Genomic DNA, 25,382 nt, shown 5'->3' with positions numbered 1-25,382 from the left:
GAATATATATCAGCTTCAAGGGCTTTGATTGATTCCCTGTCAGGTGACCTCTGTTCTTAGTTTGTTGATTCTCAAGTCCCTCCTTTCTCTAGGGGGTTATGAGTCATGACAGACAAAAGGAGATAGCATTTTGTCCCGGGCCTTAAAAATGAGCAATTGAACAAGAGAAGTGATGATTGATGGTGGTGGTTACTTAATTGGTGCTTAGACTTATTATGCCAACATCACTAAAAGAAAGGGATATATCATACCAATTAACATGTCTTCCACCAGAAAAAAACAACAAGGTGGTGTCTGGGGCTCCCAGCTGCTAATATGAAGAAGAAGAAGGCCAGAGGGATCTATCTATCTACTATTAGAGTTCAGCCCATAGTTGGCATATTATTGATTGATTGATTGATTTGGGCCCGTGTTGAAAAAACAAAACAAAAGTTGTGTCATGGAATCCGGTGCATTATGCACATATGGTCATACTTAACTGTTGTAGCAACATGACTTGTGAACATATGGGCGGCGGGGGCATTTCTTCTTCTTTATTGATTGTTTTGGGCCTCCCCGCACCCACATCATCATCTCAAAATCTGATCTTAGTAATTAATTCATATTGTTAAGTCTAAAGATAACTCTCGCCTGCATATATGGATTGTTGAGTAAATGGACAGGATCTGAAATTTAGTTTAAATAATTCCAATTTGCTTTTAACTAAGCAAGCATATAAAGATTACAAACCTGCAGCTTTTCCAAAAGCTAAAAGAGGACGATATTTGTAGTCATGTCATGTCCATGCACATCTAGTTAGCTCCATTACATGCATACATACATACAACATACTGTTTCAGCCTTTCCAAAAGCTAAAGACGAATCTCTATTTTATATATGTACTCTCTTTTTCTTTCCTTCATGAAAGAAACCCCCCACCCTACCCTACCCCACCCCCCACCCCAAATAAAAAGAAAAAGGAAAAGCAATAAAGCAGATGCTAATGCCAATAATAAAACCAGATCATGGTGGCATATAATTCTCAATTAAATCACTTTTTTCATAAAGCAGCAACAAATTAAAGTTGGAAAAAGAAAAGCAGATTTCATATCAACCGTGAAGAAGAATTAAAGTAGCAGTTGTGTCCACTGTCCATTGCATGCATGTGATGTGAATGAAACGAATTTAAAGTAGAATTCATATCATTATTAGTCTTCTTCCTTCATCAGGCATTCAGGCTTCTGCATACTCCTCTCTGCTCATCAATCCATCCTGACCAGTAGTCTTCAATGGCTAATTTACTTGTCCATTTACTCTTCCTACTCCTCATTCACCTTATTCCTTCCATCTTCTGCCAGGTTAAAGGTATGTGTTTTTTTTTTATATTAAATCAGGCTTATAACTATCATGAGCTTCTTACAAATGAATTAATTGTTGAATGCATGCAGAGTTCATTAGCTTAGATTGTGGAAGTAAAATAGGTAAGTACAGCGATGAACACACAGGCTTAGAATGGATCTCAGACTCCATACTGATGAGTTATGGAAAGTCAGTAGTGGAGGAGAATCCAGATGATGATGATGATGGAAGAGGAGGCCAAGTACAACAACAGTACGAAACTCGTAGGGAGTTTCCTACAGACAATCGCAAGTACTGTTACACCTTAGCCACTCAACGGAGGAGGAGATACCTTATTAGAACAACCTTCTTGTACGGCACAGGCGTCCCTGGAAATGATACATACCCCAAATTCCAGATTTATCTGGACTCTACCAAGTGGGCAACTGTCTCCATATTAGATGCTAATAGAATTTTGACCAAGGAAATGATCATTAGGGCCCCTTCCGATTCAATTAATGTGTGCCTCTGCTGTGCAACCACTGGTTCTCCATTCATATCAACTTTGGAACTCCGGCCTTTTAATCTTTCAATGTATGCAACTGACTATGAGGACGCTTTTTACTTGAAAGTAGCAGCAAGAGTCAATTTTGGTGCATCCACCAAAGATCCCATTAGGTGGTAGCTCATCATTTATATATATATGTATATATATATGTATGTCAACTAACTCATCATTTCCCCATTTATAAATAATTAATTAATTATTCAGGTATCCAGATGATCCATATGACCGTATCTGGGATTCTGATCTTGCAAAAAGGCAAAATTTTCTGGTAGGAGAAGCGCCGGGCACCCAGAGGATCAACACATCTAAGATTGTGGATACAAACAATAGAGAATGTCCACCTCTAAAAGTGATGCAAACTGCAGTTGTTGGAACTCAAGGAAGTATCACCTACAGATTAAACCTGGAGGACTTTCCTGCCAATGCAAGAGCTTATGCATACTTTGCAGAAATCGAGGATCTTCCAAACAACCAGACACGGAAATTCACAATGCTGAAGCCTTATATACCTGACTATAGCAATGCTGTTGCAAATATCGTTGAGAACGCCAATGGGAGTTACATTTTGTACGAACCAAGTTACATGAATGTCTCCCTTGATTTTGTACTCACTTTTGCTTTCGTAAAGACTCCCGATTCAACTAAAGGTCCCCTTCTAAATGCCATTGAAATAAGCAAATACGTAGAGATCACCCGAAACACAAATCAACGTGATGGTAAGTTTCATCTACAACAAACAAGTCCAATTTCAGTTTCAGTTTCAGCTGACCAGATGTAGCTTTTCCTTGTGGAAGGAAGATCATGCTCTCAGTGCGTTTCGTACCATGTCAGCTGAAATTTCTGGAACAAATGAAGGTGATCCTTGCATTCCAACCACTTGGGAGTGGGTCTCATGCAGCTCTGCTAGCCCACCAAAAATAATAAAAATGTGAGTTCCTCTTACAGTTTATGTGATAAATGTCTTAGTAGTGGGCTTATCCGATATGGCCAATCAATTACAGTTCTGTTCCCAAATGCAAAGTTGTTTATCTACCAACCTATTAGTCTCTTCTAGACTTCTGCTTGAATTGAAATTCACTAGTTTCAACAGTCTTTTGACAGGCAAGAACATTAAGGGTGATATCCCATCAGAGCTTAGTATTATGGATGAATTGACAGAATTGTAAGGGTTTTTCTTCTTCTTTGGAACTTTGGAAAGAAACATAAATTAATATATACTTTATTTTTTTATGAAATATAGTTCAAAAAGTTTGTTTATGTTTGGTTGTTCTCCTAGATGGTTAGACAACAACATTCTCACAGGGCCCATTCCTGACATGAGCATACTTACAAAGTTGAAAATTGTGTAAGTTCTTCATCCATTTCCATGCATATATTAATCTCTCCAAGCTTCTTAATTGATTGCTTTTTAACTTCAAACTGGAAATCCTTCAGGCATCTGGAAAATAACAAATTAACTGGTTCAATTCCATCTTACCTGGGAAATCTACCAAGCTTACAGGAATTGTATGCTCCTTTCATATATAGTAAAATAAAAATATTGGTATTATTGAAGATGTGGTTATATATATTCTTCTTATATCTCTGGTATAATAAATAACAGGTACTTGCAGAACAACTCCTTGACAGGGGAAATACCCTCTACATTGGTCACAAAAAACATCACCTTTAAGTAAGTACACATGATTATCTACTTACTTTGTGCCTATATAATGTTCAAATTTCATAACATGTTGCAGGTTTGATGGTAACCCGGGTCTTAGAAAAGGATCAAAAGGGAAGAAGCGCCATATATTAATAATAATTGGAAGCTTAGTTGGAGTGGTACTCGTCATTTTATTGTTAGGCCTCTCCATGATGCATATTCTTAGGAAGTGGAAAAGGGCATCATCTTGCAAAGCAACGGATGAGAAAGGTATATAAATATAAACCAACCAAGTCTGTCAACTTTCATGAACTTTTTATTCAAGCTTGGAAGGTTCCTTCCTTCCTTGTTCAGCAGCATATCGATCCAATAACACTCTCCTGTCTTGTCTTTCCCTGCCCTGCCCACAGGTGGTGTTTCCCTGCATGTCACCAGCACCAAGGCATCATCCACATATTCACTTGCTAGAGGTGGCCACTTCATGGATGAAGGAGTTGTCAGCCTGCACATTCAAATCTCTGACATACAAGAAGCTACACAAAACTTTTCAAAGAGAATTGGTAAAGGCAGTTTTGGACCAGTTTACTATGGCAAAATGAAACATGGGAAAGAGATAGCAGTTAAAATCATGGCCGACTCTTCTAGCCATGGGACAAAGCAATTTTCCACTGAGGTATTCTCCCTCGTTACTTACTGGATCAATGCAATTCCCTAGAATAAAGAACAATACCAACTTTTTTTCTTCCCATTAATGCATTAACTAATGCATCTAACATAAAAAATAAAACTTTCAGGTTGCCCTTTTATCAAGAATTCATCATAGAAACTTGGTTCCTCTAATTGGGTATTGTGAAGAGGAACATCAACACATGCTGGTTTACGAATACATGCACAACGGGACCTTACGAGATCACATACAAGCTATATCAAGTTGCAAAGGTAAATAATTACTGTACACGAACGATTCTTCAATTGCCACACACTCAGGCATATATATATTTGTCAAGTACACAATCCAACATGCTTTTGTTTTTATACATATACAGATTTGGCTGCTCATAGGCAGTTAGATTGGCTCACTCGTCTTCGAATAGCAGAAGATGCAGCTAAAGGTCGGCTTGGAAGTCCTAGTGGACTTTTGCAGAACAAGATAGTTACAGATTATAATTAAATCTGGCATTTTATTCTTATTTGTAGGACTTGAATATCTACACACTGGATGCAACCCAGGTATCATTCACAGGGATGTGAAAACAAGCAACATTCTTCTAGACATTAATATGAGGGCGAAGGTGTCTGACTTTGGTCTTTCAAGACAAGCAGAAGAAGATCTAACACATATATCCAGTGTGGCAAGAGGAACAGTAGGCTATCTGGATCCCGAGTAAGAAGACATGCACACAAACCCTAAACCAATTTATCATCAACATCAAACATTTATATATGTATAATAAAGCATGAATACTACTAACTAGCTACTTATAGGTATTATGCAACTCAGCAATTGACAGAAAAAAGCGATGTTTATAGCTTTGGAGTGGTCTTGCTAGAGTTGATTTCTGGAAGAAAGCCTGTTTCATTAGAAGATTACGGGGCAGACTGGTGCCTAGTTCATTGGGTAAGATAGATAGATAGATAGATAGATAGATAAAAATGGTGAATTTTCTGTACAACTAAAACTAAAATGTAGAAATATGTGTATGGGTACAGGCAAGATCATTGATTCGGAAAGGGGATGTGATCAGCATAATAGATCCTTCGATAGTGAAATGTGTAAAAATGGAGTCGGTGTGGAGGGTGGCTGAGGTAGCACTGCAATGCGTGGAACAACACGGATTTTTGAGGCCGAGGATGCAGGAAACAATCCTTGCGATACAAGAAGCAGTAAAGATTGAGAAATTAGGTACCACCAGCGAACAAGATATAACAAGGGCTCAATTCTCCTCGCGTAAGACTTTATTAACATCCTTTCTAGATATTCAAAGCCCTGATTTTTCTAATGGCTCCTCACATCAACGCCCTTCCGCAAGATAAAAAACAGGAATAGTTATAGATAATATAAATCCAACATTATTATTAACACTCCTCAAGTTAGTCTCTGTCAATGTAAGTGTATCTATTTGTGAATGGAAAGTTGAGCTTATGATGATGAATGAGTATATATGTAGTTCTCTTCTCTTTTCTTCTTTTCCTTTTCTCTTCTCTTTCAGCATCATGAGATCAGTATGGTTTAATATATACAGAAAAAAAAGAGAGAGCTAGCTAGTTTGCTTGTTTGAAAGGGTGATGGAAGAGGCTGCTATAATTGAAATTTGAATGAAACAAAACAAATGCAAAAGAATAATAATTAGAATGCTAACTAACCTGGGTTCGTTTAATTATGTGGAAGAAAATCTAACCTGCGAACATCCACATCCAGGCAGCTAGCTAGCTTTAATTAACAGTCAGTCCAGTCAAGTCATTTGTAGTAGAAATATTCTAAATCCGGTTTGGTTTATTATTACTGTTTATTTTTTTTTTCTTTTTTCTTTTACAAAACATCCGAATCGTTGGAACTGGGAAATAATCTCTACATCCACAATCAGTCAATACAAGTACAGGGGTCTAGTTGTCTCTTTCACTGGATTCGCCAATCTAGGGTTTGCAATCCCCCAGGACAACGAACTTCAAGTCCCCCACACACACCCATCAAAAAAATGGCTTCTTTTCTCTCTTTAGCTTCAGGACCTAACCTGGTTCTCTCTCCTTTTCCCGGGAGAAGCACAACTCCAAGCCCTTTTCTGCAGCAACCCCTATTTTCCTCTTCATCAAGTCAGCGCCCTTTCCTGCGCGGCAATCTTTCCGTGGTTCGTCTCGGGTTGGGGCAGGTTCAATTTCCGGATGAAGGTCTAGTTCGTGGTGTGTTGGAAAGGGCAGAAGGTTTCCTATTTACTATTGCTGACGCCGCCGTCTCTTCCTCGCCTCAGACGCTGACAGATTCTGCCGCTAAACAGAGCAATGATTGGCTATCTGGGATTACATATTACATGGAAAATGTCCTTAAGGTGCGAAATAACGAAAAATCTAAATGAATGAATATGATGTTGCCGCTGCAGCAGCATAATGCATATAGTGAAATTACAAAGTAGGGTAGTTAAATTCAGGAGAAAAGAAGAAGAAGAAGAAGCTACCCATCTTGATTATAATTGATTGATTTACTTCTTGTTTTTCAGGTGCTAAAGGATGGGTTATCTGGGTTACACGTTCCGTATGCTTACGGTTTCGCAATCATTCTCCTTACGGTTCTTGTTAAAGCTGCAACATTTCCTTTGACAAAGAAACAGGTAGGTACACTCAACTCAGTTGGTCCTTTCTTGCAGCAATAACAATAAATTTGGTATTTGTTCTACGAGCAGGTAGAATCAGGTATGGCAATGCGATCTCTACAACCTCAAATAAAGGCCATTCAGCAACGGTACGCTGGAGACCAGGTCCACTTCTTCCTCTACTCTCCTTTCCTTTTTCTAATTACTTTTGATTTCATATTCTGGCCCGTGCGCTTCATATTATTATCATTGTTTTTGCACCACTACATACAACAGGAGAAAATTCAGCTTGAGACTGCTCGGTTGTATAAACTAGCCGGCATAAATCCGCTAGCAGGTAGGTAGTAGGTGTATGTATATATGTATGTATACACATAGATAGATAGATTTGAATCTCTGCCTTCTCATTCCTCATTTTATTAATTAACTATTATTTCTGCATCTGCATCTGCATCTGCATTATCATCATCGTCATCTACCAGGATGCTTGCCAACTCTTGCCACTATTCCTGTTTGGATTGGGCTATATAGAGCCCTCTCAAATGTTGCAGATGAGGTAGGATTTCTTTGTCTTTCTTGTTAAGAAAGAAAGAAAGAAAGAAAGAAAGAAAGAAAGAAAAAGGCATCCAAATTTACAATTGTTTTTGTTTACCAAAGGGACTCCTGACAGAGGGCTTTTTCTGGATTCCTTCATTGGCTGGTCCTACTACCATTGCAGCTCGACAGAGTGGGAGCGGCATCTCCTGGCTTTTCCCTTTTGTAGTAAGTATCTGTCTATCTGTCTTATCTCATTTTTATTTTTCTATACTGGTGAGTCAAGTCAAATCAATTCTTTTCTACAGGATGGACATCCTCCACTTGGATGGTCAGATACTTGCACATATCTTGTCCTGCCTCTTCTGCTCATTGTCTCTCAATACATTTCTGTTCAAATCATGCAGTCCTCCTCCTCGCAGGTCAGAAAATTACACATCAAGAAAAGATTTCACAAATAATATTATGTTCGTCCAGAATAACTAATTGATGTCTCTCCCTCCTTTATTCCTTGTTGTATTGTGGCTTCCAGAATAATGACCCAAACATGAAGAGTTCACAAGCCCTTACCAACTTTCTTCCCCTAATGATTGGTTATTTTGCTCTTTCAGTTCCTTCTGGATTAAGCCTTTATTGGTAACCATCCACACAGCAATGATCCATTATTATTAAATATCTTTCTTCCCCTTTACAGAAGAAAATAACATATTTCCATTTCTTATTGTGGCCTTTTTGCAGGCTGACAAATAACATTTTGAGTACAGCGCAACAGGTGTGGCTTCAAAAATTAGGTGGTGCAAAGAATTCAGCTGTTCTAGTCAGCGATAGTTTCATCAAGGAAGAGCCATCTCAGTCTGTACTTGAAGAAGCAGCAACCACGGTCAAAAAGGAGAATCGCGAAGAGACGTTGATAACAAATAGGCGTGGTGGGGGTCCTGGGGAAAGGTTTGATACATGATCTTTGAGAGAACAAAACTAATATATTTTAAATGCAGGTGTTTTGTTCTTGCTGTTGTTGTTGGGGGTAGGGAGCTCTGAAGATAGATATTGGTGTTTCATTTCAGATTTAAACAACTGAAGGAACAAGAAGCAAGGAGGAAAAAACAGAGGGAGGAAGAAAAGAGGAAAGCAGACGAAGAAGCAGCAACACAAACAAGGAATGATCAGGAAATCGGATCACTTAAGAGGAGGATGGAAGGTGGAAGTGAATGTGAATGTGAATGTGATTCCGAGAATGGAACTAGTGATTCAGCTAATGGTTTCGGAGGCGGCGGCAGCAGCTCTTCCACATTGGAAACTAATAATAATAATAATAGTAATAGTAATAGAGTGATTGGCAATTTTTCTGCTGATGGTCATAACTGTCAACAACGTCTTGGTGAGAAGGTATTAGTATATTTTATTTAGGTTCTCAATTGAGATAAACAACTTATAAGATGGCTATCGATTGAGAAAGTTGTAATATCTAAAAAAAAAAGGTGGTTATTTGTTGTACAGGAGGAAGAAGTTGTTGGTGCTGTAGACCATGATGAGAGTTCTGGTGAAAGAACAAGTAACAAGGAGGAGGAGGAGGGAAGTAGTCAATGATGATACTCTTGGCTTAACTATTTTTTTTTATAAGAAGAAGAAGAAGGTTCACTGACTCACTCACCCATGTATGCTGCTGCTGCTGCTGCTGCTGCTGCTATGATCATAATAATTAGCCTGGCTCCCCACCCAAGTCTCTAGATTAGTCATTAGATGCATGCATCTCCAAGGAAAGTAGGCACGTCCATGGCAACTCAAAAGGTTGAGAATAATAGTCTCTTTTTCTTATAGGCAGATAGATAGACTGTATAAGCAAAGCATATCATAGCATAGCATATATGAGCATATTGAAGAAAAATCAAAGGGGGGTAGTAGGGGGTATGTAAAAAGTGAGACCATTTTATTTTTTATATTTTTGTTTTGTTTTGCTTTGAAAAGGATATAGATATATTATTATAATTAGAAAATGAAACTAGCAGCAGCAGTATTGTGTGTGTTGTTTATTGTTGTTTGTCATTGTTATTTATAATTAGAGTTGTTGCGCTTTCAAACATATATATATATATATATATATATGTATGTACATTGTGCTAAGAATTCCTTATAATCTGGCTCATCTAAAAAAGAAAAATACATTATACAATGAATGAATATAAACAAACAAAAAAGAAGAAGAAGATGAGGAATTAAAACTACTTACATTATAATATTATTAATATGTAAGAAGAAGAAGAAGCTTTGTGGTAGCTGCTGCTGCTGTTGTTGTGTTGATGTGTAGCCAGGGATTAAAAAGAAAAAGAAAAAGAAAAAGAAGAAAGAGCAATTAGAAGGGGTAGAAAATGAGCAGTGATGGTGGAGATCTGGATGGTGGCAGCAGGTGAGGAGGGGGAGGAGGAGAAAGTAGCAGGGGTTTCGGGGAAGACCCCAGCAGGAACCGGACCGCCCACTGGAGCAGCATCATCGGCTTCTCCATCCAGGATGCCAATGGCCTCCTCGTCCGATTCTCCTCCGTCGATCGTTCCAATGGTTTCATGATCATCATCAGAGGAGGAGAACGTGCTAGGAGAAACCGCCGGAGCTGATCCTCCTCCTCCTCCTTCTGTCGCCATGGCAGCCGACGCCACCAGGGCCAACACAACAACAATTATTATCAAACCAACTAATTCACGACGTCGTGCCATATTAATAATAATAAGCTACCTAGTAATTATTAAACTGATCTAAACAATACATATATATTTAACTTATAATAATATTGAGCACTAGGAATATGAATTAAAACCTCCGGCGAATGAACGCTTATATAATTATATATATAGTGCTCAGCACCTATAGTTGCTTATTCTTCATTGGAATACCGACTTTAAAGGTGTGATCAATTTTTTCTTCGTTCCAGGAAAGCCAAGCTATTTTCTTCTCTCTTTTTTTTATCCACTTTCCGACAAATGTTTGGTTATACCAAATAATTAGGAAGGATATTTTAAATAATATCTAAAAAAGAATATATATTATAGAGAAATGATACTGACAAGACATTTTAACTTACGAAATCACATATGATGGTGTAGAATAGAGAAAAATAAAAACAAAGAAATCGCTCTTCCTAAATTTGTTGTTTCATCAACCTCTCTCAACTCTCTTCGTTCAACTTACAACTTTATTTCATCTATTTTTCTTCACTCTGTCCGACAAAAATATCTTTTGTTCATTTCTCTATTTTCTTACACTTTTTACTTTTTCTAACAAATGAAGTGATGTCAGTTATTCCATTCTCATTAGGGATGACAATGGGTCGGTTTGAGGGCAGAGAATGCATTTATCATCCCCGACCCGTTTTTATTTCTGAGATGTTTTTAATACCATCCCCGCCCCCATTTAGTTTTGTTCGGTTTCGGGGATTCTACGGCCATTAATAAAATATTTAAAAAATAATAAAAAAAATTATATAAACGGATTTTTTTTATATAATATATATTGTAATATATAAAAATTTATATTATTATAAAGAAATAAACTTATTATTCTTATAAAATATAGTGAATAAATAAATATATTGATAATTTAATATATTTAATTATGTTTTTATAGTGTTCGGGGTAAAATCAGTGTAAAATCGGGGCAGGGACACAAATACTATCCCGTCTCCGTTCGGTTTTGGAGAAAAACTATCTCAAACGAGACAATTCGGTTCGATTTTCGCAGGACAATTTCAAATTACCATCACTCATTCTCTCTCTCCCCAAATTCACTCTTCTTTCTTTCCTTCTATTTTTTCTTGTCTCTCTATTCTTTCCATAACCCCAATATCTTTCTTTCTCTATTTCCTTCTTATGAAGCTCACGTACTTACTCTTTCATCATTAACAATGGTAACACTTGATTACCCTTCTTTGTAAACCAATTCTTACTCTTCTTTACATATCCTCTTTACTCCCTTTTATAAATCTACCGTCAAAAAGATTTCCGATAACACTAATTTTATTATATTTATCGATTTCAACGAGTTAAATTGTAACTACGATTTTGATTCTAAATGAGTTTCTTTGACTCTTAATTTGGTTTCGCTTAGTCAACTCACAAATTCGAACGAGTTTACGAGTTGACTCACAATTTTGACAACTTTGATTCACATAATCCAACTAGTTTAACCATATAGAAAGGTATGTTGATATAAAACCAATTACATATATATTTTGATAGAAGTTTGATTAATTTAAATTATTTATAATTATTACTTACAGTGAATACATATATAAAAAGAAAAATGAATATTGATTTTATTCTATTGGTCTATTGTAGCCTAAAATAATCACTTTATGTATATTTTTTTAATAATAAAAAACATAAAATTTATCCCGGGTCTTTTTATAAGGGAAATTTGACGAAATTACTCCAATAATATGTTCAAATCTAAAAAATAACCCAGAGTTGATAATGTTTGCAAAAATGACATTTTAAAACCTGTAAAATAATTAGTCATCGCATATTTATGTAACCTTATATGAAATTCTTTTTTATTCTCAAACAACGTACTGACTTCTATAAAATGATTAGTCATCGTATATTTATATAATCTTAGATAAAAAAAATTTTCATTCTCAAATAACGTACTGACTTTCAATCCAATTTCGCAAGTTAATGTCACAGATATTGAATCATCAATGCTCATGTTTCATATGAACCAAACAGCTTAGATTTAATTGTTTCCCTTGGTGCAGGTGCTACTCCGATACTAGCAATCCCTCATTTAGACGCAAACATGAACCTTCTTCTCTTTCTTTTGCTTGGTTTACTAATATGTCATCCTGTTGAAACATTGAGAATACGTTAGGATCATCAATTCATTTTCTGAAACCACTCGTGGTAGTTGAGTTTATAAGTAGTGCTATACTTTTTTGAGTTGTGTGTTATAAATAGTGTTATACTTTCTTGAGTTCGATTTGTAAGTAGTGACTTGTTTACTAAAGATACACAAAGTAGGGTGTGATGCTGGAGTGAAGTCAGTAGGGTGTGATGCTGGAGTGAAGTCGAGACTTCATTTAAATAAAACATTACATCTGTATCTTTTTTGATAACAACATCAGGAGAAATTTCAATAGCCGACAAATTATACTTAACTTTAAACACTAAATCATATATAGATTTTTCCACATTATTAGCAGAATAGATGATATCAACTAATTTGACATATGTAGTATTTGGGGGTACAGTCACACCTCGGGATGAATTTAGAAAAAAAACTAACACCGTCAGTAATTTTCCACTCTCCATCATAGAAAACAATTACTTGATTGAAAGTATGAATGGATAAGATATATAAGATCGTCACGAACTATACAAGATCGTCACAAACTACACAAAATCGTAACGAACTACACAAGATCGTGACGAAATAATTGTGACAAAACAATTACTTGAACAACCGCAAACAATTGAAAATAATTGAAAAAAGTGAATGGATAGGATAATACTATATAAGATCGTGACGAAATACAAAGATCATGACGAAACACAAGATAGTCACGAACTATACAAATTGTGACGAACTAACAAGGTCGTGACGAACTACACAAGATCGTCACGAAATAATTGTGACGTAACAACTATAGTGACAACTTTAACAACTATAATAACAACCATAGTATTTAGGTCACTAACAAATACATTTCACAAGCAACAATAACATCTTTTTCAAACTAGAGAGGGAGAAGATGGAGAGTCGTGCTGATGTTGAGAGAAATCGGTTGTCTTCCCAATGAGTGAGGGAGAAACCGTTACTAATGGGCAATGGATCATGAAATTGGCGAACATGACAAATATGAACCCTAATATTCACTTAAATATGACGAATATGAACTATAACCTCTAAAATCTTAAACCTTAAATCCTAAATATGACGAATATAACCCTAATACTCAGGGACGGATCTAGAAACTAAATTTGGGGTGGGCTTAAAATGATATATATATTATAAAGTTCAAATAATTTAAATTTTTAATTAAATCAATTTTAATACAAAGTGTCAAACAATTAACAAGAGAGACATCTTTCATATTATTGCGAACTTTTAATTGCTTTATTGCTAAAATAAATAAATAATACATTTTGTTCAAGAAATTTTTATAAGTAAGAAAAAAAAACTTACTCATCTATAGCAAATATGATAGAATTATTCTTAAAAAGGTAAATTATACACAAAAACTAGTTTAACAACATTTATTCTTTAATATATAAATTCTTAAATAATATATATCATTCAAAGTTTAGTTCTTTTACCCACCTAAATATAACGTCCAAATTAATATTTTTAATAAAAAAGAATAAATAAATCAAAATCATTAAACATATAGTGATAGGTAATGTGCATGGATTGAACGACAACAATTATAAGATGTTTCAATCAAAATATTGTTATGTTCTGAAAATTGTGAAATTCATTATTCTTTCTTAATCAAATTATTTGATACGAATAAAAGTTTTTATAATACTTAAAGTATCTATCCATCAACAAAGTTGACCTAAAACAAACTCATCAATTTTGAAAAAAAATAGATGATAATAATAAAATAAAATAAATTATAATACTTTTAAATATATAAATAAGAAGGCTAAATATTTTGTAATAGTAATAAATAATTATTATTTTTTCTCAAACATATAAAGTTTTTATAAAAATAAAATTATTTATCTCTTCATATACCACCTAGAACATCATTTATATGAAAATAATAATTATTCTTATCATTTATCCATAAATATCATCTTAATCAATTTTAAAAAAATCTCAATTACTTTATATTATATTTGAATAAACTTATAACTTTCCAAATATACTTTAACTTTGTTATGAAATTTATACTTAATATATATTCAGATAAATTAAGTAAAGAAAATATTTTAATTATAAAATTTTCAAGAATAAAGTAAAAAAGAGTAAATTATATTTTGTCATAGAGATGTACATGAGATATAAATACAAATTTAGGTAGATAGTCTTCCTATGCAACTTTTTATCTCTATCACCACCTTCAAGGGGTGGGCTTAAGCCCACCTCAACTCACAAGTAATGACGAGACGAACTTTGATAGATTAGTCGAGACAGTAGTGAAGATAGAAATTCGCGAGTGACGATAAAAAATAATAAAGACATTTAAAAGGTTCAAAATAAATGTGAATTTTACAAACATTATTACTTAGTTATTTTTCAAATTTGATATCTTATCGGTCATTTCGTCAAATTTTCCCTCTATGTACGTTTTGTTTTGATATTTGTAATCGTCCGTCCTTAGAAGAAGAAAGGCAACCAACCAACCCTATGGTCGAAAAAACTCAGCGACTGGAATCATGCTAATTGGAATTGGGAGGTAAAGATGAGCCTTTTGTTTCTCAGACGAACAAGTGAACAAAGAACTCTTTCTTTCTCTTCTTTTCATCTCTAAGTTTGATTAACATACCATTTCTCTGCTTTCGCTTGTGAAAGAAGGTTTTAATTTGAACTTAACACACCATTTCTACAACTTCCTCCGCCGTTACCAATAGCAGGCGCGCCTCCACTGTGCTGCTTCCATCAGCCTAGTTAGCGAGCATTAGTCGCACCTTGGAGACCATGTAAGTTTTACTCTCCACGTCTTTTTAACCTCTATGTACGCTGCCTTTCGGCTGATACATCTGAATGTAATGGCTCAGGGGACCTACTGTTGTTAAATTAGAGCTTCCCTGTCCTTCAACTGTTGGTAACATTGCCCTCGATCCTCAGCCAGATTGGTCCTTTGATTCTTTATTGTCTGAGCTCAATTCAATCGAACAGAAACTCAAGACTTCCCCTCTATCGTTTACAAAAACACAACCTCGGTACGAGCAAGTAAATTTTGCTTATCTTTTTTTTTGTTCCATTCTCTGACCAATTTGGACAGCAAATCTGATTGGAATACTTTATTATTCTTTTATCTCTGGTATTGTCCTCCAGAATTATTTCAACTTCAAAATGTTTCCAGAGAAGACCTGCATCATTTGTAATGCGAGTTGATGAGCTGGAGGATGAGCACCCCCATATGCATTCAACTCTGGTCAAGGCTCAAGGGTTTGCCGCTGGTGAATCATATTTCAGGTGTGTGTGTGTGTGGCTGACCTAGTTTATATTTTTTTTTGCTGCTGCTTTGGTTGCTTAGTTGGGAGCATTTACAAGTAATATAAGAATTAGTTTAGTGCATATGTTTGTGTCACAAAAGGGAAGGGGTATGCATGTATGTACGTATGTATGCGTTCGTGAAATGCATGCATTAAGGTTATGATGTGTCCAAACTTTAAATCTGTAAGGCTAGTGAGCGGCCTTGCTTTTTGTCTGTAGGAAACTTATAAAACAAGCTCGTTTTGAATTACTCCTCCAGCCACATAGACTCATATTTTGGTCTTGACAGATGCTCATTTTGAAGATATTAAAAAACGTTTGCATTTCGTTATCCTGTTGCGTGCATTTTTCATGTCATACGAAATATATGCTTATTTGCATCAAATATTTTCTAGGCTATTTCCTTAAGCCAGTACATTGACATATGATTCTTTAGTGACAGTGATAATTCTGAAGATGAATTGTCTGCCAGCAACCAACTCCAGTTGATGGATAAAGTGAGTTTAGCAGAAGGAGAATTAGCTGAGCTGATTGATGAGAAACGCCTTTTTATTGCGGTATGCAGTTTATGCTCATCTATCTTATTTTTAATTTTATTTTGCACTGGAGATGTCCTGAAAGTACTCGGTTCAGTTGAGGTCATTTAGATGTTTCCTTGCATGGTAGTTATGTTACGGAGAAAAACAAATCAACATGTGAGTACAAATCTTAACTTTATCTACTTTGTATTTTACGGACAAATCTATTTCCATGCTGGCTTCTTTCTTGAAGGGTTTTTTTAACACCTCCTCCCACCTCCAAATTCTAAGTGAGCTCTTCTATGGCTTCTTCTTCCTGCATTTCTAACTTCTTAACCTAATGGATTAGATCTTGGAAGGGTCTGATGTATAATTTGATACTCCTAATTTTCACTCTACTTATTACTTCACATAGAAGAGCACGTATCCTTTTCTTGTATGATTCTGTAGTAAGTCAAAGTCTTCTTACTGCAAATTCGGTTGATTGACAGGATGATTTGCGGAGCCAAATTGTTGCACTGGAGAGTCATCTGATGAATGAGAACAAAAAGCTAGCATCTGCCCTAATTCAAGTTGAGAAGAATTTTGAAGGGCGGAGGGAATTGGACAGGAAGTTGGATATGCAATACCAGCGCAATGTGTAGGATCTAATTCTTACCTTTTTATCCATGATTTTCGTAGTGAATATACCCTGTCATATTTGACAGTTTTTGCTTATACATAAGGGATGGAAGAAAAAATCATCATTAGATATATCATTGGTGGATTATTCTAATTGGAAAGATGGAGTCATACAGCTTCCTGAACACAATAGTTTTATTTGTTTTGTTTTTTGAATTGGTTATGAAGGCTCGAACCCATGACTTTACGAACATGAGTTCTTGCACCCTACCCCTGAACACAATAATTTGTGATGCATGAAAATGATACATACAGAATTGTACTGTATAAATAATGATTTTTGGGTCTGTATCCCTAGCATGCACCATGGCTGGATTACTAAACATTTGTAGACGGTGTACTTTTTGTTGATTTAGTGCAGAAGCACTTGATAATCACTTAACAGCAGTTCAGCGGAACCATGAGCACAAATCTCAGATAGAAGAGAGAAAAATCAGAAATGATGCAGCAATTGAAGACGCCAAAAGAAGAGAAAAGGCAATGCAGGAAGAGAGACTGCGGCAAGAGACTTCCAAGGCAGAAGCAGAGGTTTGTTGTCAGTTTGGTGCTGCAGCCTTTTGTCGTCGTCATCCGTGTCACTTTTCCTTCTCTTCTGCCTGACATGTCTATGAACGGTGTTGGTTGTTTTGATGCCCTAGCTAATCCTTGTTAGACAGCTGCGTTGTTTATATTCACATTTGCTAGATCCACTAGCCTAACTAGGAGTGGTTCATTTATTACTTGGAGACTATTCTGAGCATGCATTATATTTTCTAGATGCAGGCTAAATTGGCTGAGAAAAAGAGAGCTGAAGAAGCAAAAACAGCAGCTTTAGTAGCTGCTGAAAAAGCAGCTAGCACTGCTGCCACTAAGTCCAAAAGTGAAGCTATCCAGCAGCAGATGGTCATGCACCATTTAGCCAATATCACAAAACAATCTCAGGCTGCAGGTATTTATGTTTCAAACCCTTCACAAGCCTCTTTGGTTAGACCTAATGTGCACAAGTCCTCAAAGAATCTATTTTTCTTACCATATTGTATTGCCCATGAATCCAAGGTTGTCATTTTCTAGATAGTGTATATCCTATTTTCCCTATGTTTTTTTTTGAAAAACAGAAGTATTCATTTTCCTAAATTGTATCTGGTAACATGATTTAATTTTTGCAATTTCAAGTTTTTGACCATAACCATCATGAACTTATTATACATCTTCCTCGTTTGCCTGCTCTGAAGTTAGTATCTTATTCTTCTCATGAAAAAGAAGTTGATCGAAACTCTACTATTTGATTGTGGTTCAATGTATTTAACATGTGATGAAAGTAAATGTTTTAGATTGAACTCAATCATTTTCCAAATTGTATATGGCTTCATGTACATATATGTATGATGCTTTAGGCAACTGGAAAATATTCAATCTAATTTGCTTAATCAGCTGGGTGTTTTGCTACTTTATCTGTATGTCATTACAGGAACTGTTATCAAGGGTGCAGAGAGTGGACTAAACTTAGAGGAAAGAAGAATAAATCTGCTGAAGGACATTGCTGACAAGAACAAGGCACAAGGATTGGGTTCCACTAAGGTATGTATCGCTTGGAGACCCCCAAATCAGGATATTCTTTCCCTTTGCAATTAACTTCTCTTTTTCTCATTATAAGGTAATGTTTCCCCCTTGCACTATTTTGTTACACAAACATTATGTAGTTCCTCCAAAAGACTCTTCTCAATGCGTAGCTTATATATTGTTTTCTCATCAATATATGTGCTGATAGATTACAGAATCATAACTGATTACTTATATTGGTATATATATCATAGCCATATAGTCACAAATCTACTGATGTCTCTGTTGTAAACTCAAGATCTCAATGCTTTAAATAGGTTTATTTCTTGAGTTTTTCTAGAATGGTTCAGGTGAGTATGTAATCTGCATAGTTGAATGTACAGCATCTGGATTGACTGGTATCTGAATGCAGGATTATCTCAGTCACGTATCAAAAATCCAGCGAGTGCTCAAACAAATTACTGGAACGAAAGAAAATGTCAGGTCTGGCAATGACTTGAGATTGGTGTCTTTCATTTCAACGTCTTTAATTAGAAATTGTAGCTTTCCTATGTGTTAGTTCTTTTTGTTTTTTCTCGATTCATAATATGAAGTAGCTTCCTTTTATTTAAAAAATTCCTACTGTTATTTTATGTTTTTCTTTCAATGATAGAAGTGGTATTCATGTTCATCAGTTCATTTTTTTCAGAAAAAAAGTTGAGGAATTAGTCAAAGTTTTCTCTGATCCATCTTGCCCACATACCATCAGCATAGCAACATTTGCAGAGAAGGTAGGGTTATTTTTTCGATTGCATGTTTGCAGATCAATTAGAAATGATACACATATAAGGTGTTGGAAGTCTTGGTTTTTTATTCATATATTACAGAGCAATTGTTCTGTTGTGTTTCTCCTCCCAGCTAATCTGAAAATCGAAAAGATGAGATACTGATGTGTTCCTTATTTTTTGGTGTCAGATGGTTTTCCAATGTTCTAACCCTAATCAACTATGGTTTGCTTATGCTCATGTAGCAGTTGTCATTGCCTCAAAGGTACATCACACTTTTATAAAGTGTAGAACTGGATGCTTCTTTGCACTAGGGTTGTCATTTATATATAAATCTCCAATATGGTTGGTTATGTTGTGGATATTCACTTAATTGTATTATGTTCTAACGTTGCTCACTTGATATATTGGTTTTAATAGGTCCCAATTTCCATGGATCTTCTTCTTGCAGAGCTGAATAGAGTCTGCATATTTACTGTACCCAAGTTCATAAGTTACTCAAAGGTACTTGACTGCTGTTTGCATGTATTGGGTGCTCTGGTATTAAATTTGTCTTGTGTAGTGATTTCCCTTGGGACTTTATCTTCTCGTGGAAAGGTTCTTGCATCCATGATATCTTTGCTTTAAATTTCATTCATCCTTAATTTTCCTTACATATGGAAAAAGAAGTAAGCAAAAATGGGAAGACTTCAGAACTTGCAATTCTTATATTCCATCTAAGGCTAGTAAATTTGCAATGGAATGATGGTTGCCTTAAAATTTAATGTTACTGATCAGTCTGATCCTAATGATTTTGTTACAGTTGGCCTTTAATACAAAAGAAGATTACTGCAAAGCAATTGGTTACAAAGAGTTAGAAGGCGGAGTCCTTGAGAGTGAAGAAGATTTTGTATCAAGAATGGAGTTATGCATGAAATTTTACGGAGCTGTTGTTCAAGTTTGTGCTATTATTCCATTTCTAGTGTATATTATTATTATTAACAACTTCAATTGCCTAACTATATATATATGATGACTTGACTGACAGACTTATCTAAGAGCAATTTACTTTTGACAGACGGAGATTGAGGGAGTCGAGAATATACATGGTCTAAAAGATGGGTGGGCATGGGTTGCAAGATTCCTGAATTCTCTTCCTGCAAATGTTTACACAGCATTAGCTTTACAAGCATTTCTAGAGGTAAAAATAATGTGTAAAATCTGTTTTTATGGTGAAATATTGATTCATATATTGTTTACACAGCATTAGCTTTAGAAGCATTTCTAGAGGTAAAAATAATGTGTAAAATCTGTTTTTATGGTGAAATATTGATTTATATATGGGTGGTGGGGCGATTGATTGGATACAGGTTGCAGGGTTTGGGCTTCACAGAAAGTACAAGTCTCAATTTGTGAAGTTATTGAACATAATTTCGGGCAAGTTTGTAAGTGCACTTAAGAAGAAAAGGGAAGGAGGAGGAGGAGGAGGAGGAGGAGAAGATGTGAAGATGAGTAAGGTGGTGAGCAATATGGAGACCTACATAGGGTCAAAAAAGTTCCTGGAGGAACCTGTTGGAAGGTCCTTCAAAACAACACTTGCCTCCCATGATTTTGTCCCTGAACTAGAGAATCACAATAATTTCTATGGTGGTCATTCACAGAATTATAGTAATAGTAATAGTAGGTACTTTTACTAAAACAAAAAACTGTTGTGTGTTATTTGTAGTGTCTGCTGCTGCACTATGGTTATTTTTTAGTAGTGGCGTTTATGTTGTTTTTCTATTAAAACAGGTTGCTGAGGCTTTGAGTTAGCTGCCGACCCCAATTATATAACCCAATTATGTGGTGCGAATATTTGATTGAAATAGACCATGCTTTCTTCTTCTTCTTCTTCAAGATGAGTGGGTTATATATATATATATATATAATACATGTCTTCTTCTTCATCTTCATTCTTCAAAGTAGTAACCATTAAGAGTTTCTTAATTAATAACACTATTAGAGGATTGCTTGTTTAATTATTAGGTGGTTCTTTTCACCTAAATAATTAATTAAAATATAATGATAATTACTTGTTTAACCTAAATAAAAAATGTTACCTTGTTTTTTGCCCAAAAAAAAGGACTATTTGTGGTTGTCCGTTATGATAATACTCGGTCTAACTCTAAGCTAACTAACTTAATATTTATTGACATTCTTGTGACCGTTGCAAAAATAAAATAGAAATAATTACTGAAGTGGTATAATAATAATAATAATAAGAAGAAAGAAAGAAAGGGAGTATCCTTTGAAGAAAGTTTTTACAACTCACAACACCACCCTCTAAACAAATAAAACAAAATAAAGTAAAAAAAGTAAAGCAAAGTAATCAAATCTCTCTCTTTCTCTCTCTTCTTCATGTTATCGGAGATCCGGCTCCTGTAACGGAACCCTAGCAGCTCTCCAAAAAATCTCAGCGCGCAATCGCTCTTGCTAATCAATCATCCAATATTATTTATACCACCTCCACCACCATCATTCTCCCTTGTATTATTTCTTCACTGCACTGCACTGCACTGGAATGTCAAAATCTTGGGGAGCAATTACCTCATGGGCCGCTGAAGCAGAGGCTGAGGAGCAAGAACAGGCTGCCGCTGCCGCTGCCTCTTCCGCCGACTCCCAGAGTTTCCCCAGTCTCAAAGAGGCTGTCTCCACCAAACAGAAGAAAAAAAAGATGACCTTGCAGGAGTTCACCATGGGAACCAGGCCGCCGCCGCCCGTTCTAGGCAGGCGAGATTCGTCTTCGGATCACAAGGGCTTGACTCCCGATGAAATGATGAGGCTACCCACGGGCCCCAAAGAGCGCTCACCCGATGAAATGCAATATGGACGCATGGGAGGAGGAGGAGGATTTTCCACTTACGGTCGGTCTGGTGGCTTCCCTGCTCGACGCGATAGAGAAGATAGTAGTGGTGGTGGTGGTGGTGACGGTGATACTTCTTGGGGGGGCGGTGGTGGTGGACGTAGATCGTATGGAGGAGGGTTTGATGAGGATCGTAGGCAACCCCCCCCACTTCACAGGGCTTCGGATTTTGATCAACCATCTAGGGCAGATGAAGTGGATAACTGGGCAATGGCCAAAAAACCTCTTCAATCATATGATTCAGGTCCTACCCGTCCTCCTAATCGCTACGGCTCCCTTGGTGCTGGCGAAGGGATGTCTAGGGCTGACGAAGTTGATAGTTGGGCAGCAGGAAAGAAACCCATCCCAGCATCAGCAGCCAGATACTCCTCCTCCACCACCACTTCCTCCTCCACCACCTTTGGGGCTTCTACTTTTCGCAATACTGGACCAGAACCAGAGAGATGGTCAAGTGGTGAACGAGTTGATCAAGAGCGGCCCAAACTGGTACTACAGGCACGCAGTGAAGCGGCAGCTGTGTCTGACGCGCCAAAGGCTAACAAGCCAAGCCCCTTCGGAGCTGCGCGGCCTAGGGAAGAGGTTCTAGCAGAGAAGGGATTGGATTGGAAAAAAATTGACCTGGAAATCGATGCTAAGAAAACAAGCAGGCCGACCAGCTCTCAGTCTAGCAGGCCGTCAAGCGCACAATCAAATAGGTCAGAGGGTCAAGGTCTGCAGGGGGGTGGGGTTGTTGAAGGGGCTTCAAAGCAGAGGCCCAAGGTCAATCCTTTTGGGGATGCTAAACCTAGGGAACTTTTGCTCGAGGAGAAAGGAATGGACTGGAGAAAAATTGACCTGGGACTGGAGGAGTATCACGGCGGTGGTGGTGGTGGTGTTGGGAGGTTTGTAATTATTATTATTACTTTTTTTTTTTTTCCAACTAGTCTCCTCCACTAGATTACCAAATAATGATGCTTCAAAATCTTGTTGTAATTAAGCTGTTTGATGTCTGCTAGCTATTATTGCTTCAAAACTGTAAATAATTCCCAATTAGATGTTAATGTGCAGTCCAGTCCCCATGTTGTTCTCCTCATGTCCCCAATTTCATGTATATTTTGAGATGTCTGTAGTTCTCTTGTTTTGGATCCACACTAGCTATTGAAGTAGGAGTTTGGGGAACAGAAAATGTAACAACTATCAAAGAGTTCCCTCCTCAGGGGATACATTAGCAGCAGGTTCCTGCTGCATGCATGTTTAGTTTGGTGATACTTGCCTTGAAATGGATTGAGCTTCCTAGTTGAAATTTTACCAGTCCAACTGTAGAACCAATGATTCTCACTTTCTTTTCTCCCTTAGTTGTAGATTATTCCACACACTATGATTTTTGTGCCATTTTGTTACTCTTTAAATAACTTGCACTATGTGAGTTGTTGGGTTTGATAGTATAAAATCAAGTGGCCCAACATATAAAATCATTTGAAGTGGGTTGATATGTCTACTGGTGTGCTAATATCTTGTCAGGTTTCTTTTTTCATTCCTGATGTGCACTAGTATGATGTGATATTTTTTCCCCTTTACTTATTAAGTATATTAAATTATCTGTCTATGGTTAGATTTGTTATTGAGAGGGTTTAATGCTGTGGTCCTGAATGGATGAAACTGTTTCAGGTCTGAGTCAGATGCTGAGAAGAATTTGAAAAAGGAAATAGATAATCTAAAAAAGGAGCTTGAGAAAGTATCTGCACCAAATGGTAATGGGGAAGCTCAATTGGTAGGATCCGTTGAACAAAAAAAAATAAAAAAAGAGTTAGAGGACTTGATAGTTAGTAAAGAAAAGGAACTAGAAGTATTGATGAATGATTTAGATGGCAAGGTCTTGTCTGGTCAAAAACATGTTGAGAGACCAGGTTCTGGAGCAGGTAGGGTCTCTGGCATTCCTGAGAGACCTCCTTCTCAGTCTGGAAGATATGAGGAATCTAGAAATGTAGCAGCAGCTGCATTCATTGATAGGCCTCGATCACGTGGTAGAGGAGGAGGAGATGCATGGACAAGGCAAAGTGATGATAGAAGATCTTTTCGTGGTGGTGGCGGCGGCGGTGGCAGGGAAACTGGGTTCCTGGGGAACAGCAGGGATATGGACAGGTGAGAAATGGTTTCATCTGCCTAAATAAGTAGATGGTGAGAAACTGTATGTATGTCCCATCATCTAATATGTGGTGAACATGTGGTGCAGGTCAAGGGAAAGATGGTGAGCTTATTATTATGGATTCTTTTTGAGGTTTAAAGTTCTCTCTCCCACTCCCCTCCTCCTCTACTACCACTACCACTCTGGTGACTGTTGAACAAAAATAATTGGTATCTCTGGATAATATCTTCTCTCCTGGAAGGAATTTGATGAGTGCATTCATTTGAACTATATATAAATAGAGGAGATGTATAAGCATGCTCTGTAGTTGTTGTTGTTGTTGCTGGAATTCTGTAAGAAAAAAAGAAGAAGATTTTGCCTTCTTTTCCTGCTGCTTTCCTTGTTGTCTGTGACTACTCACTACTAGTAGTAGGGTAGGGAACAGAACCACTAGTATTTTGTTCATTGGACTCTTAAATATATATATATATATATATATTTGTTAAGAAACAAACATGCACTTTTTTTCATGGCATTTCTCCTCGCTCCCTCCTTATTGTAATGCTTGCATGCATGCCACTTATGTTATTTGAAATTAGCTCCTGAATATGATTTGTTTGGTGTTGATTCTCTATTCTCGGTTCAAACTGAGAGTTATCTTTGTTTTGAGTCTCAGATTCCTTCTTTTGGTTGATGAATTAAGATATCAAGTCACATGGAGTATTAATTTTCATTTATTTGTATAGTTTATATAGAGAGGAATTGTGTTGGTATGAACAACAAACAGGGCAGGTATGCAATGTAAGAATGAATGGGTAATGGTGTCATGGAGAAATCTCTTGAATGGAAGTGAGGGTTGGCTCCCAGGTGTAAGTAGTGATCTGGCGCTGCATCATCCTATTCTGCTTATGTTTCTGAATGGACGGTATCTTTTGACCTGTACCCCCCTGACTACGACATCAGGTGGTGGTGGTGGTGATGGTATACCCCCACCACCTCCGCACTTCCTCCTCCCCGACAGGGACTCCGGCCTTGTCTCCCTGTTGGAATAGAATTGCTTGGCCGAACTTGACAACCATTCCTCGGAGTCGTCAGATGGTGGTGGTATTACTTCTTCTTGGACGTGGGCATGATGCTTCCTTCTCAGTTTCTCCAATTTTGTCAGCTCTAACATAATGTACTTTTGGCCAACGGTGAGGATCTCATCCCTCGACAGCACAGACAACGACTCGTGTGGATTCTTGAACACATGATCTGGCCTGGCCACGCACATGTTTGCATGCTCCCCGTACTTGTCTAGCAAATAGGAAGCACGGACGTTGCTACAGTAAATCAGCTCTTCTCTACCACCTGAATATACAACCCTTGCAGC

General features: G+C 36.8%; 4 protein-coding genes across 10 annotated transcripts; all 4 read left to right on the top strand.

Moving 5' to 3' along the window:
- The first annotated feature begins 1,142 nt into the window (after positions 1 to 1,142).
- Positions 1,143 to 5,683, top strand: LOC124923734 (probable LRR receptor-like serine/threonine-protein kinase At1g67720). Its single transcript, XM_047463697.1, has 15 exons — positions 1,143 to 1,344; positions 1,428 to 1,995; positions 2,090 to 2,601; positions 2,684 to 2,813; positions 2,976 to 3,047; positions 3,162 to 3,230; positions 3,320 to 3,391; positions 3,489 to 3,557; positions 3,625 to 3,800; positions 3,941 to 4,203; positions 4,325 to 4,469; positions 4,577 to 4,642; positions 4,728 to 4,914; positions 5,016 to 5,148; positions 5,241 to 5,683. The coding sequence occupies exons 1-15, from the start codon at positions 1,269 to 1,271 to the stop codon at positions 5,562 to 5,564; spliced, it is 2,862 nt and encodes a 953-aa protein (XP_047319653.1). The 5' UTR covers positions 1,143 to 1,268; the 3' UTR covers positions 5,565 to 5,683.
- A 421-nt stretch (positions 5,684 to 6,104) lies between these two features.
- LOC124927034 (ALBINO3-like protein 1, chloroplastic) lies at positions 6,105 to 9,391 on the top strand. The gene is made up of 11 exons (XM_047467373.1): positions 6,105 to 6,574; positions 6,743 to 6,853; positions 6,926 to 7,000; positions 7,112 to 7,172; positions 7,318 to 7,391; positions 7,493 to 7,597; positions 7,678 to 7,791; positions 7,902 to 8,005; positions 8,108 to 8,314; positions 8,434 to 8,755; positions 8,867 to 9,391. The coding sequence occupies exons 1-11, from the start codon at positions 6,227 to 6,229 to the stop codon at positions 8,954 to 8,956; spliced, it is 1,611 nt and encodes a 536-aa protein (XP_047323329.1). The 5' UTR covers positions 6,105 to 6,226; the 3' UTR covers positions 8,957 to 9,391.
- A 5,254-nt stretch (positions 9,392 to 14,645) lies between these two features.
- LOC124925775 (mRNA export factor GLE1) lies at positions 14,646 to 20,897 on the top strand. Of its 7 annotated transcripts, none has more exons than XM_047465863.1 (16): positions 14,646 to 14,759; positions 14,879 to 15,003; positions 15,082 to 15,246; positions 15,362 to 15,502; positions 15,960 to 16,080; positions 16,533 to 16,681; positions 17,079 to 17,250; positions 17,479 to 17,650; positions 18,170 to 18,279; positions 18,674 to 18,744; positions 18,950 to 19,031; positions 19,216 to 19,290; positions 19,446 to 19,529; positions 19,828 to 19,962; positions 20,083 to 20,205; positions 20,375 to 20,897. In XM_047465863.1, coding segments are annotated over exons 2-16 (1,929 nt in total). In that variant the 5' UTR covers positions 14,646 to 14,759; positions 14,879 to 15,001; the 3' UTR covers positions 20,702 to 20,897. The 7 variants fall into 7 exon arrangements, with proteins under 7 accessions (XP_047321819.1, XP_047321824.1, XP_047321823.1 ...); XM_047465864.1 differs by having other exon boundaries at positions 14,701 to 14,759; positions 14,935 to 15,003; XM_047465865.1 differs by having other exon boundaries at positions 14,742 to 14,759; positions 14,938 to 15,003.
- Positions 20,898 to 21,361: 464 nt separating this feature from the next.
- On the top strand, positions 21,362 to 24,644 carry LOC124926219 (eukaryotic translation initiation factor 4B2). The gene is made up of 3 exons (XM_047466411.1): positions 21,362 to 22,787; positions 23,554 to 24,027; positions 24,119 to 24,644. The coding sequence occupies exons 1-3, from the start codon at positions 21,565 to 21,567 to the stop codon at positions 24,135 to 24,137; spliced, it is 1,716 nt and encodes a 571-aa protein (XP_047322367.1). The 5' UTR covers positions 21,362 to 21,564; the 3' UTR covers positions 24,138 to 24,644.
- The last annotated feature ends 738 nt before the right edge of the window (positions 24,645 to 25,382 follow it).

The sequence above is a fragment of the Impatiens glandulifera genome, chromosome 2 (genome assembly GCF_907164915.1).
Source record: "Impatiens glandulifera chromosome 2, dImpGla2.1, whole genome shotgun sequence".
NCBI classification, from domain to species: Eukaryota; Viridiplantae; Streptophyta; class Magnoliopsida; order Ericales; family Balsaminaceae; genus Impatiens; species Impatiens glandulifera.
The sequence above is the reverse complement of the archived record's forward strand: the minus strand, read 5'-3'. Positions and strand labels throughout refer to the sequence as shown.